This window comes from Pleurodeles waltl, chromosome 5, assembly GCF_031143425.1.
Source record: "Pleurodeles waltl isolate 20211129_DDA chromosome 5, aPleWal1.hap1.20221129, whole genome shotgun sequence".
NCBI classification, from domain to species: domain Eukaryota; kingdom Metazoa; phylum Chordata; class Amphibia; order Caudata; family Salamandridae; genus Pleurodeles; species Pleurodeles waltl.
Genome location: NC_090444.1, coordinates 81,604,196 through 81,622,772, shown reverse-complemented (window position 1 = coordinate 81,622,772; position 18,577 = coordinate 81,604,196). Strand labels below are relative to the sequence as shown.

The 18,577-nt window shown below is 48.1% G+C and overlaps 1 protein-coding gene across 6 annotated transcripts in view; it reads left to right on the top strand.

Annotated features, from left to right (window-relative positions):
• Nucleotides 1-18,577, top strand: part of DNMT3A (DNA methyltransferase 3 alpha) — a 1,562,966-nt gene that overhangs the window by 1,294,567 nt on the left and 249,822 nt on the right. For all 6 annotated transcript variants that reach the window (XM_069233637.1, XM_069233638.1, XM_069233642.1 and 3 more), the window contains one exon: nt 10,148-10,293. In XM_069233637.1, coding sequence (XP_069089738.1) covers nt 10,148-10,293 — 146 coding nt within the window. The remainder of the gene's footprint in view (nt 1-10,147; nt 10,294-18,577) is intronic.

Genomic DNA, 18,577 nt, shown 5'->3' with positions numbered 1-18,577 from the left:
TCGGAATCGCCTGGGGATCCTCTCTGGGTAGTTGGTTCCTCTGGACACGGGCCAGGGGCGTCGGCTGCAGAGTAGGTTGGACTTGCGCTTCTTGAGTGAAGTGGGAGTCCCTTTAAAGATGGTTTCTTTGTCTTCTTTTTGGACAGGTCCGCTGTCCACTGTAGTTTCTTGCTCCTCGGTGAGGCAGGCAGTCCCCTGGAGGGTTTTCAGGGGTCACTGGTCCTGCAAAACGCGTTGCTTCTTCTCTTGCAGCTTTTTGAAGCAGGAGACGGACTGGTAGGGCTGGGGCCGAGTCAGGTGTCTCCTTCTCTTCTCTGCAGGGTTTTTCAGCTCAGTAGTCCTTCTTCTTTCTTGAGGTCGTCAAGAATCTGAGGAGCTGGGTTCAGGGTCGCCCCTAAATACTAAATTTAGGGGTGTGTTAGGGTCAGGGCGCAGTAGCCAATGGCTACTGTCCCTGAGGGTGGCTTCACCCTCCTTGTGTCCACTCCCTCTGGGGAGAGTGGGGTAGGCACATCCCTATTCCTATTGGTCCTAATCCTACAAAGCAAGATGGGGGATTTCTCAAGGAGGAGGTCACTTCACCTCTGGACACCTTAGGGGTGGTCCTGGCTGAAGGGGTGACTTCTCCTTGTTTTTCCTCATTATCCCTCTGGACTTGCTGCCAAAAAGTGGTGGCTCGTCTGGGGTGGGGGGGGTTGGGGGCATCTCCACTGGCTGGAGTGCCTTGGGGCACAGTAACACCGGGCTTGAGCCTCTGAGGCTCACCGCCAGGTGGGAAGCACCTCCACCCAGGACAGGCTTTGTTTCTGACCACAGAGTGCACAAAGGCACTTACCCCATGTGGTCAGGAACTCATCTGGAAGTGGCAGGCTGTCACAGACCGGGTCAGTCACACACTAGCAGTTGGGCTAACATACAGGTGGCATCTCTAAAATGCCCTCTGTGACATTTTTCAATAAATCCCACACTGGCATCAGTGTGGGTTTATTATGCGGAGAAGTTTCATATCAAACTTCCCAGTATCCAGTGTAGCCATTATGGTACTGTGGACTTCGTTTTGACAAACTCCCAGACCATATACATAATATGACTACCCTGCACTTACAATCTAAGAATTGACTTAGACACTTTAGGGGCATAGTGCTCATACACCTATGCCCTCTCCTGTGGTATAATGCACCCTGCCTCAGGGCTGTAAGGCCTGCTACAGGGGTGACTTACCTATGCCACAGGCAGTGGCTTGTGGGCATGGCACTCTGATGGGAGTGCCATGTTGACTATGTCTTTTTTCCTCACTAGCACACACAAGCTGTGAGGCATTGTGCATGTGATGAGTGAGGGGTCCCCAGGGTGGCATAATACAAGCTGCATCCCTTAGGGACCTTTACTGGCCACAGAGCCCTGGGTACCAGGGGTACCTTTTACAAGGGACTCAACTGTGTGCCATGGCTGTGCCAATTGTGAAAACAAAGGTACAGTTTTAGGTAAAGAACACTGGTGCTGGGGCCTGGTTAGCAGGGTCCCAACACACTTCCAATCAAAGCTGGCATCAACACTAGGCAAAACGTGGGGGGTGACCATGCCAACAGTGACATTTTCCTACAAGGCCCAGAATTGTTTTGGGGGGGGGGGGGCATGTGAAACAAATCATAAACCTTGTGAATCAGAGCAGAAAACATGATTGATGTCTTCATGGCTGTTCTTTTTAAAACGCGAGAACAGGTGGCACCAGCGCCAGAGGAAAATGTGGATTCCCAAAGACACAGGCCAACCTCCTTGAGTGTGGTCTCAGATTGCTAGGTTTGTTTTAGCTGAATGCAAAGGAGAGAGGCTGCAGATAGCGAATATAGATTTCACCAAACACAATCTGCACACTGAGCAAGGGTTAGCTTATCCCTTAACAGATCCAAAGTTTGTGTATAATACTGAGATAAACCAATTTAAAGAACGGTCTTACTTGTTGGGGCTGCTGTGAGGACCAGAAATTCAGGATGGCCTCACCCAGTGCCGGATAGTCACTTTTTTGTGCTGTAGGCTATTTATACTTTCAGAGAGCTCGATCACTGTGCAGCACGGTTCATATATACAAAGGAGTGAGGACTATATTTATGCGAGAGAACAAATTTTGCACTGGGAGGGTTAGTAGAGTACTTTCCTAAAGTTGCTGGCAAAAAAGCATTTGCTCCTTTCTAGACTTTCAGAAGCCACAAGCCATCGATTACATCACAGCCTGGTGCAAGGGACAGTAGACATCTTGCAGTGTTTGTTGGTTTAATCTTCTGTGCCTCAAGGGGCAGAACATTCTTGTGCTCTGCTGGCACAAAATCCTAATAACATAGAGCACTCCCAGTTAAGTAGCAGATTGTCAGCGTAATTGAGGGAAAAGGACAGAGCAAGACAGACAAAACATGAAAAAAGGTCATATGACATAACTCTCTGTACAGTGCAGTGACATTAGGCCATTCAGGCCAACCATTCTATTTTACCATCAACAGAATATATAGATGACTAGGGAGCACTCTTCAAAGTCTGATGGGTGAGGCTTACATACTCCTTAACCATTTAGTTGAAGGAGCAATGCAGTAGGTGGACCAATTAAGTCAACAGTAAAGGTGCTGAATAAAAGCAAGTTAGTGGGAGAGTAATGTTCTCTTCCAGGGGATCCTCATCAATAGTCATAAACATGGAATATTCCCGCCCTTGTGCGGGGACCCCGGAGCATATATATATAAAATACATACATATTATCATGTGTAAAACAGCAATGCAGGCTATAATCATAAATAGGCTAAAATGCTTTATTTCTATGCAAGGTGTTTTTTTTTTTTTTTTTATATATTATAAAATCACAATAGATCATAAATATCTACATAAGCCCCAAAAACTGGACTTAGGGAAGTAAACAGCAGTAAATATCAGAGAAAAATAGAAAAAACCACATTGAAAAACAATGAAGCATTCTTAGCCAATAGGCTGCATGCAGGTTAACACAGGAGAACCATAAAAACTTTGGCACCGTGCCTTTAAGACCCTGAGCACCTCCAGTATCCCACCATGCGTCGGGGGTGAAGGGAAGGTGACAGTTGGTTCACAGTTAGGTCAGTTCTTTTTTCCGGCTTCTTCTGAGAGGATCCTGGAGCATTGAGCTCTCAGTTTTTCTGAGTTTTTTCTTCAGAAAAATCCCTAAAAATAGTGTTTTTCCTGTTTACTCGACAGATAACATCTTTTGTCTGAGTTTGGCAGTCTTTTCTGACAGAAAATGCCATCTCTTTTTGTAAAATGTCCTTCTTGTGGGAAGAAGAAAGCCCAGTCAGACCCACACTCTCTGTGTATTGTCTGCCTGCCACAGAGTCACTGTCCTGACACCCGCAAGTATTGTAAGAAGATGTCAAGGAGGACTCTCAAAGACAGAGAGAAAATCAGGCTACATGGGCTTCAGGAGAGGAAAAAGTCAACATCCTCTTCACTTCCCAGGCCTACAACAGAAGGAATGGCCAGATCGACGTCGACAGGTAGGATTGTGCCTGTTTGTTCTCCATCAACGTCATCGGCGCCACCGTCTCACCGGCATAGATCGCCGTCGACGGTGACCAGACCGACGTCGAGGGACAAAGCGTCGAAACATGGGCACAGGGGTACATCTCCGTCGACGGCAGGCCGCCGTTCGGCGTCGAGTCATCTCCGGCGCTCCCGTTCGCCGTCGAGAACATCTCGCCCCTTGGCGTCGAAGGACACGACGCCAAAAACACCACGACGGCATGAACATCCGCCGTCGACCACTCGCCACTCAACGTCGAGGCACACGACGGCGAGTAGGTCCAGGTCCCGCGATCGGCGGTCGGCGTCGAGACATTCAACGTCAAGACCTTCGACGTCAAGAACAGACCAGCCATCGCAACTTTCGACGTCGAGGATGCAATCGACGTCGACACAACCTTCAGCTGTGTCACAGGCAGTAGAGCCAGCGGAAAAAGCTCCCTCACCGGTGGTCTCTATACGGAGTGCATCATCCCATTCCAGAGCGGGCTCATCGGGGCATGTTTCTCCCATCACTCTATCACCTAGATGGTTAGAGAGTCTGAATAGACCGGCAGCATCCCCGGATTCCCAATACTCTAGGATGTATTCTCCTACTGCCTCATTACCTAGAACGCCATCGCCTACAGCTAGAGCAGGACGGGCTCGTTCTGCTTCTCGTCAGCCGACCACAAGACCTGCACACTCTGCTACAGCTTCTCGTAGCAGGTCTCGTTCCCGAAGGAGAACCAGGTCGCGAACACCACACAGAAGATCACCTTCTTGGTCTTCTTCAGGATCGTCTGTTGGGCGCTACTCCCCCACACTGACAGATTCTCCACCTGCTAGGATCTCACCGGTGGATGATATCACCACTTTTAATGAGGTTCTTTTAAGGGGAGCGCAGAAACTAAATATTGAGGTACCGGAGCCGGCCACCTCATCCTCAGTTATCTTTGAGACCCTACAACACAGATCAGTCTCGAGAAAACTGCTGCCACTAGTACCGGGTTTGCTGCAACCTACTATGGACACCTTTCTGACTCCAGCCACTCTCAAGTCTGCCCGGGCTAGGATTCAAAAGAAGTACAAAGCTCCGGAGCAAGATCCTTTATTCCTGCGGAAGGATCCGCCACCGGACTCTGTTATTTTAGCCGCAGCCAGAAAAACACACTCTGTGGCATCATCTTCCACAGTCCCCCCGGATAAGGAGAGCAGACACCTAGACTCCCTGGGGAGAAAGATGTGCGGTACGGCGGCATCTGCTATGAAGGTCTCCAGCGCCTCAGCACTTCTGGGCAGATATGACCGCTCTCTGTGGGACTCAGTCCACAGATTTACAGAAAAGTTGCCCAGGGAAGATAGACAGGACTTCCAGGAAATCTTGCAGGAAGGGGGCCTAGTATCTAACCAGGTCATCAGCGCGGCGGCGGACGGGGCGGATTTGGCTGCGCATGGGTATGCGCACGGAATCTGCGCTAGGAGGTCTTCCTGGCTACGGCTCACGGGTCTGAAACAGGAAGCACAGCAACGCATTTTAAACCTCCCATTCAGCGGGAATTCGTTGTTCGGTACCCACGCGGATGAAGAGATGGCCCGAATGAAAACGGAGGTGGACACTATGAGGGCAGTGGGCCTGGAACGTAAGAAAGACTTCAGGCGGAGGTACAGGCCGTACGACAGACGACCATTCCAGCAGAGGGTTCAAACCCCTCACTGGTCTCAGAGGCCACAACAACGACAGGGACGTCCCCTGTTTCAGGCACGTAGACCCACAAGAGACCGAGGGGCAAGTAGACCTCAACAGTCTACAGCAAAGACACCAACCAAGCAATGAAGCATTGCTTCCCTCAGCACTGTGCACCACTCCGGTGGGGGGAAGTATTACGCATCATCTTCACGAGTGGCACTCCATCACAAGAGACAAATGGGTGCTCAATATTGTCGAACATGGCTATTCTCTCCTTTTCAAAAAACCTCCGCCACACTTGCCGCCAGCAAGATGTTTTCCTTCTCATCTCAGCCTGCTACGCAAGGAAGTTCTTGCACTCCTACAAAAGAAAGCTGTAGAAAAGGTTCCTCTGGCACAAAAAGGAAAAGGGGTGTACTCCCGTTACTTTCTGGTGGCGAAAAAAGGTCAACAGGGCATCTTCAGGCCAATTCTGGACTTACGGCTCCTGAACAAGTACATAAGAAAACAGAAGTTCAGGATGCTAGCCCTTCACCAGATTGTTCCGCAACTGCATCAGGGAGACTGGAGGTGCTCCATCGACCTACAGGATGCTTATTTTCACATCCCAATAGCATCCAAACATCGGAAATTCTTACGTTTCCAGATAGCGTCACAGCACTACCAATTCAGAGTCCTACCATTCGGCCTGAAGTCTGCACCCCGAGTCTTTTCAAAATGTGTAGCAGTGGTAGCGGCACATCTTCGAAGGCAAAAAATATTCGTCTACCCCTACCTGGACGACTGGCTATTGAAGGCTTCCTCTCCGGATCAGGCGAGAAAACATCGAGACATTGTACTAAGAACTTTCAAGTCTCTAGGTCTTCAAATCAACCACAACAAGTCAACCTTGATTCCAACACAAAACCTCCACTACCTGGGAGCTATACTAAACACAGAGCTCCAAAGAGTGTATCCTTCGGAGGAACGACTTTTATCAATCCACAGGAAGTGTCAACAACTATTAACAGCCGATGCACCTACTGCTCGTCAGGTGACATCGCTTCTGGGCTCCATGGCTTCATGCATCTTCATAGTCCCGAATGCCAGGCTACACATGAGGCCCCTTCAGGAGGCATTCGAGAACAACTGGAGCCAAAAGACTGGTCGCTGGGAGGACAGAGTACGACTACCAGCAGCGGCTTTTCAATCACTACAATGGTGGATGCACAGACCTCACCTGTCGATAGGTTCTCCGTTTCACCAGACAATTCCAGCCGACACTCTGGTAACGGATGCGTCTCTTCAGGGTTGGGGTGCTCATCTGGGTTCCTTCCAAGCTCAGGGTCTGTGGTCCGACAAGGAAAATAACTATCACATAAATCTACTGGAGCTCAGAGCGGTCCATCTGGCTCTCAAATCTTTCTCTCCATTGGTTCAGGGGAAATCTCTCCTAATTCAGACAGACAATACAACCACAATGTATTACCTGAACAAACAGGGGGGAACAAGATCACTACCTCTGTCTCGAGAGTCCCAAACGATATGGCATTGGCTCCTGGCCAGGGGAATGTCTATCACAGCGGTACACCTGCCAGGTCAGCAAAACGTAGAGGCAGATTTCCTGAGCAGACATCTAGAAGACGCGCACGACTGGGTCCTACACGACGAAGTCGTCGAGGACATCTTCGGTCAATGGGGTCGACCCCAGTTGGATCTCTTTGCAGACGAAGCAAACAAGAAATGCCCAGACTTCGCATCCAGGTTCTGCCGTCCGGGATCTCAAGGGAATGCCCTGTTGATCAACTGGTCAGGGATATTTCATTTCTCTACGCCTTTCCACCGATTCCCCTCATACCGGCAGTAATCAACAAACTTTACAACTCCAGAACCAGAGAGATTCTGATAGCGCCACAATGGCCCCGCCAATTCTGGTACACGGATCTACTCAACTTATCGGAAAAACCTCACAGGAGGTTGCCGTGCAGACCGGATCTCCTGAGCAGAATGGAAGGCAGAATCCTACATCCCAACCTTCCCTCTCTGAGCTTGACAGCATGGCTCCTGAATTCCTACAGTATGGGCACCTAGGGCTCTCACAGGAGTGCATGAGCATCTTGAAAGAGTCAAAACGACCTTCCACGCGGCGTTCTTACGCTTTTAAGTGGAAGAGATTTTACATCTGGTGCTCTCAACAAGGTATAAATCCCATACGAGCTCAGGAGGATGTCATACTGTCCTATTTGCTTCATCTGGCGAAGTCTGGTCTGCAGGTATCTTCTATTAAGGTTCATTTGTCTGCAATTACAGCGTATCGTAAGTCGCCTTCTCAGGAATCCTTCTTTACGATACCTGTAGTCAAGGATTTCTTAGAAGGCTTGAAAAAGGTTTTTCCTCCCATTCGGAGACCTTCTCCTCCATGGGAACTGAATGTAGTCCTGTCAAAACTTATGGGCCCTCCCTTTGAACCTATCCACAAGGCCTCGTTACAGCACCTTACGTGGAAGACGGCTTTTTTGGTGGCCATTACTTCAGCGAGGAGGGTCAGCGAAATTCAGGCTCTGTCTTGCAGAGAACCGTACACGGTTTTTCACGATAATAGAGTGGTTCTGCGAACTCACCCATCTTTCCTTCCGAAGGTGGTGTCAGAATTCCATATCAATCAGACTATGGGGCTGATTCTAATTCTGGCGGGCGGCGGAGGCCGCCCGCCAGAATTCCGCCCCCATAATACCGCTCCGCGGTCAGAAGACCGCGGAGGGTATTATGAGTTTTTCCCTGGGCTGGCGGGCGGTCTCCAAAAGACCGCCCGCCAGCCCAGGGAAAAACTCCCTTCCCACGAGGATGCCGGCTCGTAACCGAGCCGGCGGAGTGGGAAGGTGCGACGGGTGCAGTAGCACCCGTCGCGTATTTCAGTGTCTGCAAGGCAGACACTGAAATACCTTGCGGGGCCCTCTTACGGGGGCCCCTATTGGCATGGGCACGGCAGGGGCCCCCAGGGGCCCCGCGACCCCCCTACCGCCATCCTGTTCATGGCGGCTTTCCCGCCATGAACAGGATGGCGGTAGGGGGGGTCAGAATCCTCATGGCTGCGGAGCGCGCTCCGCAGCCATGGAGGATTCAAACGAGCAGCGGAAAGTCGGCGGGAGACCGCTGACTTTCCGCTTCTGACCGCGGCTGAACCGCCGCGGTCAGAATGCTCGTTGGAGCACCGCCAGCCTGTTGGCGGTGCTCCCGTGGTCGGCCGCCAGGGTCAGAATGACCCCCTATATCTTTACCGACTTTCTTTCCCAATCCGGAGACTCCGGCTGAGAAAGCATTGCATTCTTTAGACTTGAAAAGAGTGCTGAAATTCTATTTGGACAAAACAAAACCGATTAGACATTCTAACCATTTGTTTCTGAATTATGGTCATTTAAGAACAGGAGAGGCAGCGTCTAAACGAACGATATCAAGATGGATTGTGTCTTGTATTGTTAACACTTACCAACTGGCTAATAAGCAATTACTGGCTAGGCCAAAAGCGCATTCCACAAGGGGAAAAGCAGCTACTGCTGCCCTCCTTAACAATGTACCAATTTCCGAGATTTGTAAGGCTGCTACATGGAAGTCTGTGCATACTTTTACTAAGCATTACTGTTTAGACTCGGATGCAAGAGCGGATGCCCAGGTGGGGCAGGCCTCTCTTAGAAATCTATTTGCATAAATATGTATTCTTTCCTGCACTTCTTTCAGAAAGTCCGCAGAGTTTAGGGATGGGCTTGCTAATCTATTCAATGTTTATGACTATTGATGAGGATCCCCTGGAAGAGAAGGATAAGTTACTTACCTGTAAATCCTAGTTCTCTTCCAGGGGTATCCTCATCAAAGTCATAAACAACCCACCCTCCTCCCCGGACTCAAGTCTCCTAGAAGTGCAGGACAGATTATCTTTCTGATCAGTTACACAGATTGTCACCGTAAAAAAGTACTGACCTAACTGTGAACCAACTGTCACCTTCCCTTCACCCCTGAGGCATGGTGGGATACTGGAGGTGCTCAGGGTCTTAAAGGCACGGTGCCAAAGTTTTTATGGTTCTCCTGTGTTAACCTGCATGCAGCCTATTGGCTAAGAATGCTTCATTGTTTTTCAATGTGTTTTTTTCTATTTTTCTCTGATATTTACTGCTGTTTACTTCCCTAAGTCCAGTTTTTGGGGCTTAGGTAGATATTTATGATCTATTGTGATTTTATAATATAAAAAATAAAATAAAAAAAAAACCTTGCATAGAAATAAAGCATTTTAGCCTATTTATGATTATAGCCTGCATTGCTGTTTTACACATGATAATATGTATGTATTTTATATATATATGCTCCGGGGTCCCCGCACAAGGGCGGGAATATTCAATGTTTATGACTTTGATGAGGATACCCCTGGAAGAGAACTAGGATTTACAGGTAAGTAACTTATCCTTCTATGGCATCACAGGTAGCAAATGAATGATTGAGGGTCTGTTGGGGGGGTAAAACAAGTTGGAAAAGAAGTGCAGTCACTGAATGAGCAGTATGAAATGACCAAGCGGTCATTCTATTATACAAGTCACACCAGTGATCTTACAATTTCGTGTTTTGTCTGTAGTACATTCAAGGGAACACATGATTTAATCAAAAAATACAAACGTTAATTGACTTTTCCACATATGTAGAAGTAATATAATTGTTGGCAAACGAAAGAAAAGTAAATTAAAGATTACAAACTTTAAGTGGGTTGCTAATAAACTCCATATACAGAGCCTGACGTTTAGGCCAGAGTATGCTTTTAATCCCTCACCTACTCTTACAGCATAATTTCTACCATTGATAAGTTTAAAATTCTGAAATGAAATGCCTAGTTACATACGAGTTGTGTAAATGTTTAACATGCCTGTATGCCGCATGAACGTCACATCTGTATAATTTATATACTTTGCCCTGTTTTAGGTCTACTGGTGCTAAAGGACCTCGGGTTCCAAGTAGATCGTTATGTTGCCTCTGAAGTATGCGAAGACTCAATCACGGTAGGAATGGTGCGACACCAGGGCAAGATCATGTACGTCGGAGATGTCAGAAATGTCACACGTAAGCATGTACGTCAAAGCTGAAAATAGTCTGTCATACTCAAGCTTTGCAGTGTACTGGACTTAAACTTGTGGTAGTGAGTACCAGCGTCTTCGGAGGGCAGACCAGGGGGGGTTTTATAGGGCACTGGGGGTGGGGGACACAAGTCCACACAGAAAGTACACCCTCAGCGGCACGGGGGCGGCCAGGTGCAGTATGCAAACAAGCGCCGGGTTCGCAATAGAAATCAATGGGAGACCAAGGGGTCTCTTCAGCGATGCGGGGGGGGGGTTCCTCGGGGTAGCCACCACCTGGGCAAGGGAGAGGGCCACCTGGGGGTCGCTCCTGCACTGGAGGTCGGATCCTTCAGGTCCTGGGGGCTGCGGATGCAGTGCCTTTACCAGGTGTCGGGTCTTTGAAGCAGGCAGTCACGGTCAGGGGAGCTTTGGGATTCCCTCTGCAGGCGTTGCTGTGGGGGTTCAGCGGGGTCAACTCTGGCTACTCACGGTCTCGCAGTCGCCGGGGAGTCCTCCCTGAAGTGATTGTTCTCCACAAGTCGAGCCGGGGGCGTCGGGTGCAGAGTGCAAAGTCTCACGCTTCCGGCGGGAAACGTGTATTATTTCAAAGTTGCTTCTTTGTTGCAAAGTTGCAGTCTTTGGTGAACAGAGCCGCTGTCCTCAGGAGTTCTTGGTCCTTCTAGATGCAGGGCAGTCCTCTGAGGCTTCAGAGGGCGCTGGTCCCTGGGGAACGCGTCACTGGTGCAGTGTCTTTAGAAGTGGGGAGACAGGCCGGTAGAGCTGGGGCCAAAGCAGTTGGTGTCTCCGTCTTCTCTGCAGGGTTTTTCAGTTCAGCAGTTCTCTTCTTCTTAGGTTGCAGGAATCTGAGTTCCTAGGTTCTGGGGAGCCCCTAAATACAGAATTTAGGGGTGTGTTTAGGTCTGGGGGGTTAGTAGCCAATGGCTACTAGCCCTGAGGGTGGCTACACCCTCTTAGTGCCTCCTCCCGGAGGGGAGGGGGCACTTTCCTATCCCTATTGGGGGAATCCTCCATCTGCAAGATGGAGGATTTCTAAAAGTCAGAGTCACCTCCGTTCAGGATGCCTTAGGGGCTGTCCTGACTGGCCAGTGACTCCTCCTTGTTTTTCTCATTATCTCCTCCGGCCTTGCCGCCAAAAATGGGGCCGTGGCGGGCAACTCCACTGCTGGAATGCCCTAGGGTGCTGTAACAAAGGGGGTGAGCCTTTGAGGCTCACCGCCAGGTGTTACAGTTCCTGCAGGGGGGAGGTGAGAAGCATCTCCACCCAGTACAGGTTTTGTTACTAGCCACAGAGTGACAAAGGCACTCTCCCCATGTGGCCAGCAACATGTCTGGAGTGTGGCAGGCTGCTAAAACCAGTCAGCCTACACGGGGAGTCGGTTAAGGTTTCAGGGGGCACCTCTAAGGTGTCCTCTGGGGTGTATGTTACAATAAAATGCACACTGGCATCAGTGTGCTTTTATTGTGCTGAGAAGTTTGATACCAAACTTCACAGTTTTCAGTGTAGCCATTATGGTGCTGTGGAGTTTGTGCATGACAGACTCCCAGACCATATACTCTTATGGCTACCTTGCACTTACAGTGTCTAAGGTTTTGCTTGGACACTGTAGGGGCATAGTGCTCATGCACTTATGCCCTCACTTATGGTATAGTGCACCCTGCCTTAGGGCTGTAAGGCCTGCTAGAGGGGTGACTTATCGATACCTGTAGGCAGTGTGAGGTTGGCATGGCACCCTGAGGGGAGTGCCATGTCGACTTAGTCTTTTTATCCCCACTAGCACACACAAGCTGGCAAGCAGTGTGTCTGTGCTGAGTGAGGGGTCCCCAGGGTGGCATAAGATATGCTGCAGCCCTTAGAGACCTTCCCTGGCACCAGGGCCCTTGGTACCAGAGGTACCAGTTACAAGGGACTTACCTGGATGCCAGGGTGTGCCAATTGAGGAAACAAAAGTACAGGTTAGGGAAAGAACACTGGTGCTGGGGCCTGATTAGCAGGCCTCAGCACACTTTCAAATAAAAATTTAGCATCAGCAAAGGCAAAAAGTCATGGGGTAACCATGCCAAGGAGGCATTTCCTTACAATAAGTGTCTTAGAATAATTTTTGCTCTGTCTCTTGGCATTTCTTTATATATGTGTGTGTGTGTATATATATATATATATATATATATATATATATATATATATAGATATAGGTGTATACCTTTATAGTTGCGCATATATATATATATATATATATATACAGCTATATAATGAGGTTTCGTGTATCAAAGTGTTTTTGATCTAATCTGTTATCATATTACAATGTGCATAGCTTCTGCTATCTATTCTGATTCAAGCATGTGAATCTATGAAAGTTCCAATACTGGAGTAAGAAAATAAGTTACTTACCTGTAACTGTAGTTCTCCAGTATTGGAATCTTTCATAGATTCACATGCGACCCACCCGCCTCCCCGGAGAAGCTCACTTCACCTCTTTCTCTCTCTCTTTTTCCTATATTGTACGCACTTGTGCTTGGAAAATCTGAGGTGCTGGAGCTTCTCTCAGGAGGATTCTGGAGGGTGGTGTCGCCTGATTGGTGGATGCTCAAGTTTGGTCCTTTTCACAAAATGACTCTGATAGACTGTTAAATTGAAGAGGCCTAGGGCCTTTTTCTTTGTTAATATGTCTTGACATTACTTGTGTAAATTATACCGAGGACTCCCATCTCGACGACGGGGAATGATTCAAGCATGTGAATCTGTGAAAGATTCCAATACTGGAGAACTACAGGTTCGATGGCAGTGACATTTTCATTACAGGTAAGTAACTTATTTTCTTATCAGTATAGATGAGACAATGCTGGGTGGTAGGAATTTTGTGGATTCTTGCAGATTCTGGAAGGTTCCATCACAAAAATGTGGACAAAATCTGTGATTTCAGCAAAGTTGGAGGTTTGCTGGGCATTGTGGGTAAGAAAATGGTGCAGGGTGCATGTGAAGTTCACCATCCTGGACTCACCCAGTCGTTTAGTTTTCAGATATGTCTAGGTCTTGAGAATTTTTGTACATGACAGCGTCCCAAGTCCAAAAAGTGCAGCCCTCACTATTCCTAGTGGGACGATTTTGAGAGTTAGCTAAGCTCCCATGGCCCAAATGTAAAACCCACAATAATCAAATGTCCTCCTGCTTGCCGTGGGATAAGATGTTTGAGTGTGCGGTAGGAGAGCCGAAAGACTGTTACCCCCTTTAGTAGGGGTGGGGGCATAACCATGCCCATACTGGTTGGTAGCCACCACCATAATATTTTTTTTCTTTTCTTCTTTTAATTCCCCGTCATCTAGTAGACTTTCTGACACCCACCCCTCCCTATCCCCCCCAGGGTGTGGATCAGGCGTAACAACTTTGGCCCCTCTCTTATTTTGAAAAAAAATCTTCCCTGGTCTCTGTAGGGCTTTCTGCCTGCCTTGGGGGCAGATGGGCCTTCCAAAAATAGGTTGAGATATGGCCAACAGTAATGTGCTCCCATGGAGAGCGACCCTTGCCCAAGGGGCTGCCTCTCCAAACAAAACACACATATATGCACACACCAATCCCTGGTGCCTAAGTGGTGTCTGCCCCTCCCTCCACCCCCAGTGGCAGATCGTCTTAATAGAAATAGGCCGATTTTCCTCCGAGGGGGGGCAGATATGGCCTAAAATAAATTTGTCCTCCAGGGGAACGACTCTTGCCTAAGGGGTCGCTCCCCTTGCGTGAAATTGACGCAAAAAAAAAAAAAAATCCCTGGTGTCCAGTAGTTTCTGCCCCCCTTGGGGACAGATTGACCTAATATAAAAAGGCCGACCCCAAGTGGGCAGAAATGGCCTAAATACAATTTGCCCCCCACGGGAGGGACCCTTGCCTAAGGGGTCGCTCCCCGTACATAAAAACATAAAGTAAACAACAACAAAAAAGTATCCCTGGTGTCTAGGGGTTCCTGCCCCCACCTTGGGGCAGACTGGCCTAATTATAATATGCCGATCTAAGGCCTAAAAATATTTTGCCCCCCTGGGGAGCGGCCCTTGCCCAAGGGGGCGGTCCCCTTATGCGCAAGTATAAAAGAAAAAAGAAAAATCTGTGGTGTCTAGTGGTTTCAAAAATGGCCTAAAAGTAATTTTGCTATCCACATATAAAAAAAAAAAAAAAAAAAAAATATTCCTGGTGTCTCGGGGGTTTCTGCCAGAAATGGCCTAAAAATAATTTGGTCCCCTGGGAAGCGCCTTCGCCCAAGGGGCTGCTCCCCTTATGAGTAAGTATTTAAAAAATAAAAATAAATACCTGGTGTCTAGTGGGCATTTCTGCTGCCTGATTGTGACCTCTGATGAGGTCAGCACGCGATTGCATGCTGACGTCATCAGACGTCACTGGTGGGGTCAGGAGTGGAAGGGAAAACGATTCCCCTTCAGCCCTGCTGTGGAGGGTGGGAGCGCGGCACTCTGGGGGAGTGATATTCCTTCCCCCGAGGGCCAGTACTAGGACATAATGGTTACGTCCATGGCGCCTCAGCGCCGCAGCCACGGACGTATCCATTACGTCCTTGGTGCCCAAGGGGTTAAGTAGTTCTATTGGTAATGCTATGAAACAGAGCCATGCAAAAATGTCCTCTCCTGCAGATGGAAAGCAGATCTCTATCGAAGGAGATTGTATTTTCTTGGCCGTTCTCGGTTAAACATTGGTTCTCCTATACATGTTCCTGTTTCACAAGTGTCAGTAAAATCTGATTTGTCACAATACAGCTTAGGCCCAGTTTCTAAATCTTTAGTCACACAGATCTTAGACTTTTGGGGCTAATTGCTTTATATCAGCCTCCTGGAACCCAATACCACTTTCCATTGTAAGGAAAATTTGATAAATAGTTTGTCTGAACATCTTTTTATCTGCTCTAGTGAGGAAAGTATTTTCCTGTCTGGCACATTGTTTGTGTCACAATGCCATCATTAGTCACCAAATGATGAAAGCCTGTGTGGGCTGCCTACTGGTGCTCTATTAAGTCAGGGAGTGTGACATATGTAAGACAATATCATAAAGGACAATGAAAATCAGGGAAGGCATCAGGCTGAGAGGTTTGATGCAGGATATGAATGTGGATGAAGAAAGAAGAAAAAGGAGGCAGCTACAAAGATCTACAGTTCATCCTGCCTTTGTTAATGCGTCTCCATCTGTAAAAAAAATACCTCCCACATTGGGAGGGATTCAGATATTTTGAAAAATCTTCCTACCAGACATAGGCATCATCTCCTTCAGCACTGTTGATTGACTTCGAGATCTACAGCGTCCTCGTCAAAGGACTCAACTCCAACTTGTTCACCGTCACAAGGGTCAGCAGTGACTCATCAATGGCACTCAAGATATTCGCTGTCAAAGCATTTGTCATTGACTTTGAGAAGATCACTGTCGCTCACAACGTGGGCGGTACAGGTCAGATCAATGTAGACGCATCTGCTGCGAGGTAAAACATAATCGATGTCAGCACATCGTCTCAACCACTGTTGACGTCCAAAAGGCCTTCAAAGACACCAACTCCATCTCCTTCAATGCCAAGAAGATATCAGATAATATTATTGCCATCCCCTAAGCAGGTGTCACTACATTCTGAAGCTTTTCCTCTTCAAACCACTAAAGAAACTACAGTTTCTAAAGGTCACCATTTTACTGTGGTGCCAAAATGGTTATACTGCTCTATTGTCACTACACCCATTGAGGACATTCAAAGATTCAATTTAAACACCTGGAGCCCTTGAGTTAGGAAGGCTACAAAAGCCACAACCTATTAGAAAGGGAAAGTCTCTATCTCCATCTCCTTTTTTTTTTTTTTTTTTTTTTAACCTCTCCTCCAAAGACATCCAACAAGATGAGGGAAAGATATTTTTCTCGATCTCCTTATATGGATTCCAATAATACTTCCTACATTCTTACTTCTCCGGCACACTTTCCTTTTGAAGTGTTTCCTGTGAATGCCATCGTGTCTTTTCAGGATGCTGTGACTAGAGGAGCAGCAAAATTAAACATCCCATTGGAGATTGCTCAACCAACGTTTTCTGTTGTATTAGAAACCCTTTGACCTAGGGTTGCTCCTGGACCACTTTTACTTCTAGTAACGGGTCTACTAGATATTTAAGAGGAAAAACTTCCTACTCCTGCACCTGTGAAAACACGCCTCATCCCCATAGTCTTCTACACTTCCAGTAAGAGAATAGACACAACAGGAAAGGAGATGTGATGGACAGTTTCCACGCAGCTAAAGAACGATAATGCTACAATTCTCCTGGGCAGGTACCACAAGGAAATTGGATACATCATGACAACTTTTCTGTCTGTTACCATCACATATGTCGGAAGCTGGCTTTGTATACATTATACCAAAATGAGGTATAGTGTGCACAGAGTCCAGGGGTTCCCCAGAGGCTTAATAGAGGCTAAAGTAGATAATACTAATTTCTTCTTTTGTGTTAGTGTGGTCGAGCAGTTAGGCTTATCAGAGGGTAGTGCAAAGCATTTGTTGTACACGCACAGTCAAGAAATGAGGCACGCACAGAATGACTAGCTCCAGGCCAATGTGCTTATAAAGCAAAAATATATTTTTGTTCCTTTATTACTAGAACCAAAAGGTCTTTGTCACAGCTAAGTACATTTGTGAGTAGGTATCAAGCATATGTATCAAATGTATTTTGTTTAGGTTTTGCAGATAAATAAGTTAACAAATAAGTAAAACTTTTCAATTTTAGAAGTTGACAGTGCAATTTTTCATAGGAATCAATGCAGTCCTGGGGAAAGAAAAGTATTAGCACAGTTAACAGGTAAGTAGTCGACTTACAATCCCAGGCTTCGGGGGTTAGAATGTCCACAGATCAAAATTCAAGCTGACCCCAAAAGTGCACCACCAGCAACACAGGGCTGGCTGGGTGCAGAGGTCAAAGTTGGCCTTGGGTTTTCAGTGGAATCCTATGAGGACTGGGGGCACTCAGAAGAATACAGATTGCAGGTAAGTACCCAAGGTTTCAGGGCACAGGCCTGTGGGGGGCCACAGGTCAGCACCAAACACACACCTATAGCGGCACAAGGGCGGACAAATGCAGGGGGTTGGTTCCGGAAAAGCAAAGGATGGACAAGAAGGAGAGGTGCCCGCTGGACGATACTGGACTGTCAGTGGGACTCCACAAGGCCAGGCGGCTGCTGGTGCAGGAGTGTCTTTGGGCATCGGGAATCTTCGTCAGATCTGGTGTGGTCAAAGGGGTCCTCCGGTTTCAGGCTGCAGGTGTCGTCGTGTTGGCCAGGAGTGGTCAACCTAGGGTGGACTTGAGGTCAGAATCACCTGGGGACCTTCTGTGAATCAGGCCACATGGACTTGGGCCGTGGGCGTTGGGTGCAGAGTGGACAGGGCTTGCAGGTCTTGGGTGGTTCTGGAGTCCTTTTTGAGGGTTTCTTCTGGACAGGTCCGCTGTCCTCAGGAGTTCTTTGTCCACTGCTAAGCAGGCGGTCATCTGGGGATTTGTAGAGGTCGTGGGTCCTGCAGAATGCGTCCCCTTTTTGTAGCAGGAGTCATGAAGCTGCAGACAGGCCAGTAGGGCTTGGGGTCAAGTCAGTTGTCATCTGGAGTCTTCACTGCTGCGGTCGGCTCTTCAGTCCTTCTTTCTTGAGGTTGCCTGGCATCTGGTGAGTATGGTTCACAGGTGCCCCTAAAACCTAGATTTAGAGGTGTTACAGGGATCAGAAGGGAGTCGCCAATGGCTACTGTCCCTGAGGGTGGCTACACCCTTCCTGTGCGCACTCCCTTTGGGGAGTTGATACATTCCTATCCCTGTTGGTCCCTCTCCTCCTAAACAAGATGGAGGATTCTGCAAGTAGAAGGTAACTTCAGCACTGAACACCTTAGGGGTGTTCCTAGTTGTAGTGGTCACTCCTTGTTTTTCCTTATTTTCCCGCTGGACCTGCCGCCAAAAGTGGAGCAGGCATCACCACAAGCTGGAGTGCCCAGCGACACTGTAACAGGAAGCTGAAGCCTTTGAGGCTCACCACCAAGTGTTGCAGTTCCTGCGGGGGGAGCTGTGAAGCACCTCCACCCAGAGCAGGCTTTGTTTCTGACCCCAGAGAGCACAAAGGCTCTCACCCCATGGGGTCAGAAACTCGTCTGTTAGTGGCAGGCTGGCACATACCAGTCAGCCCTACACTAGAAGGTTGGGCAAAATACAGGGAGCCTTTCTGAGATGCACTCTGTGTGCATTTTACAATAAATCCAACACTGGCACCAGCGTGGGTTTATTG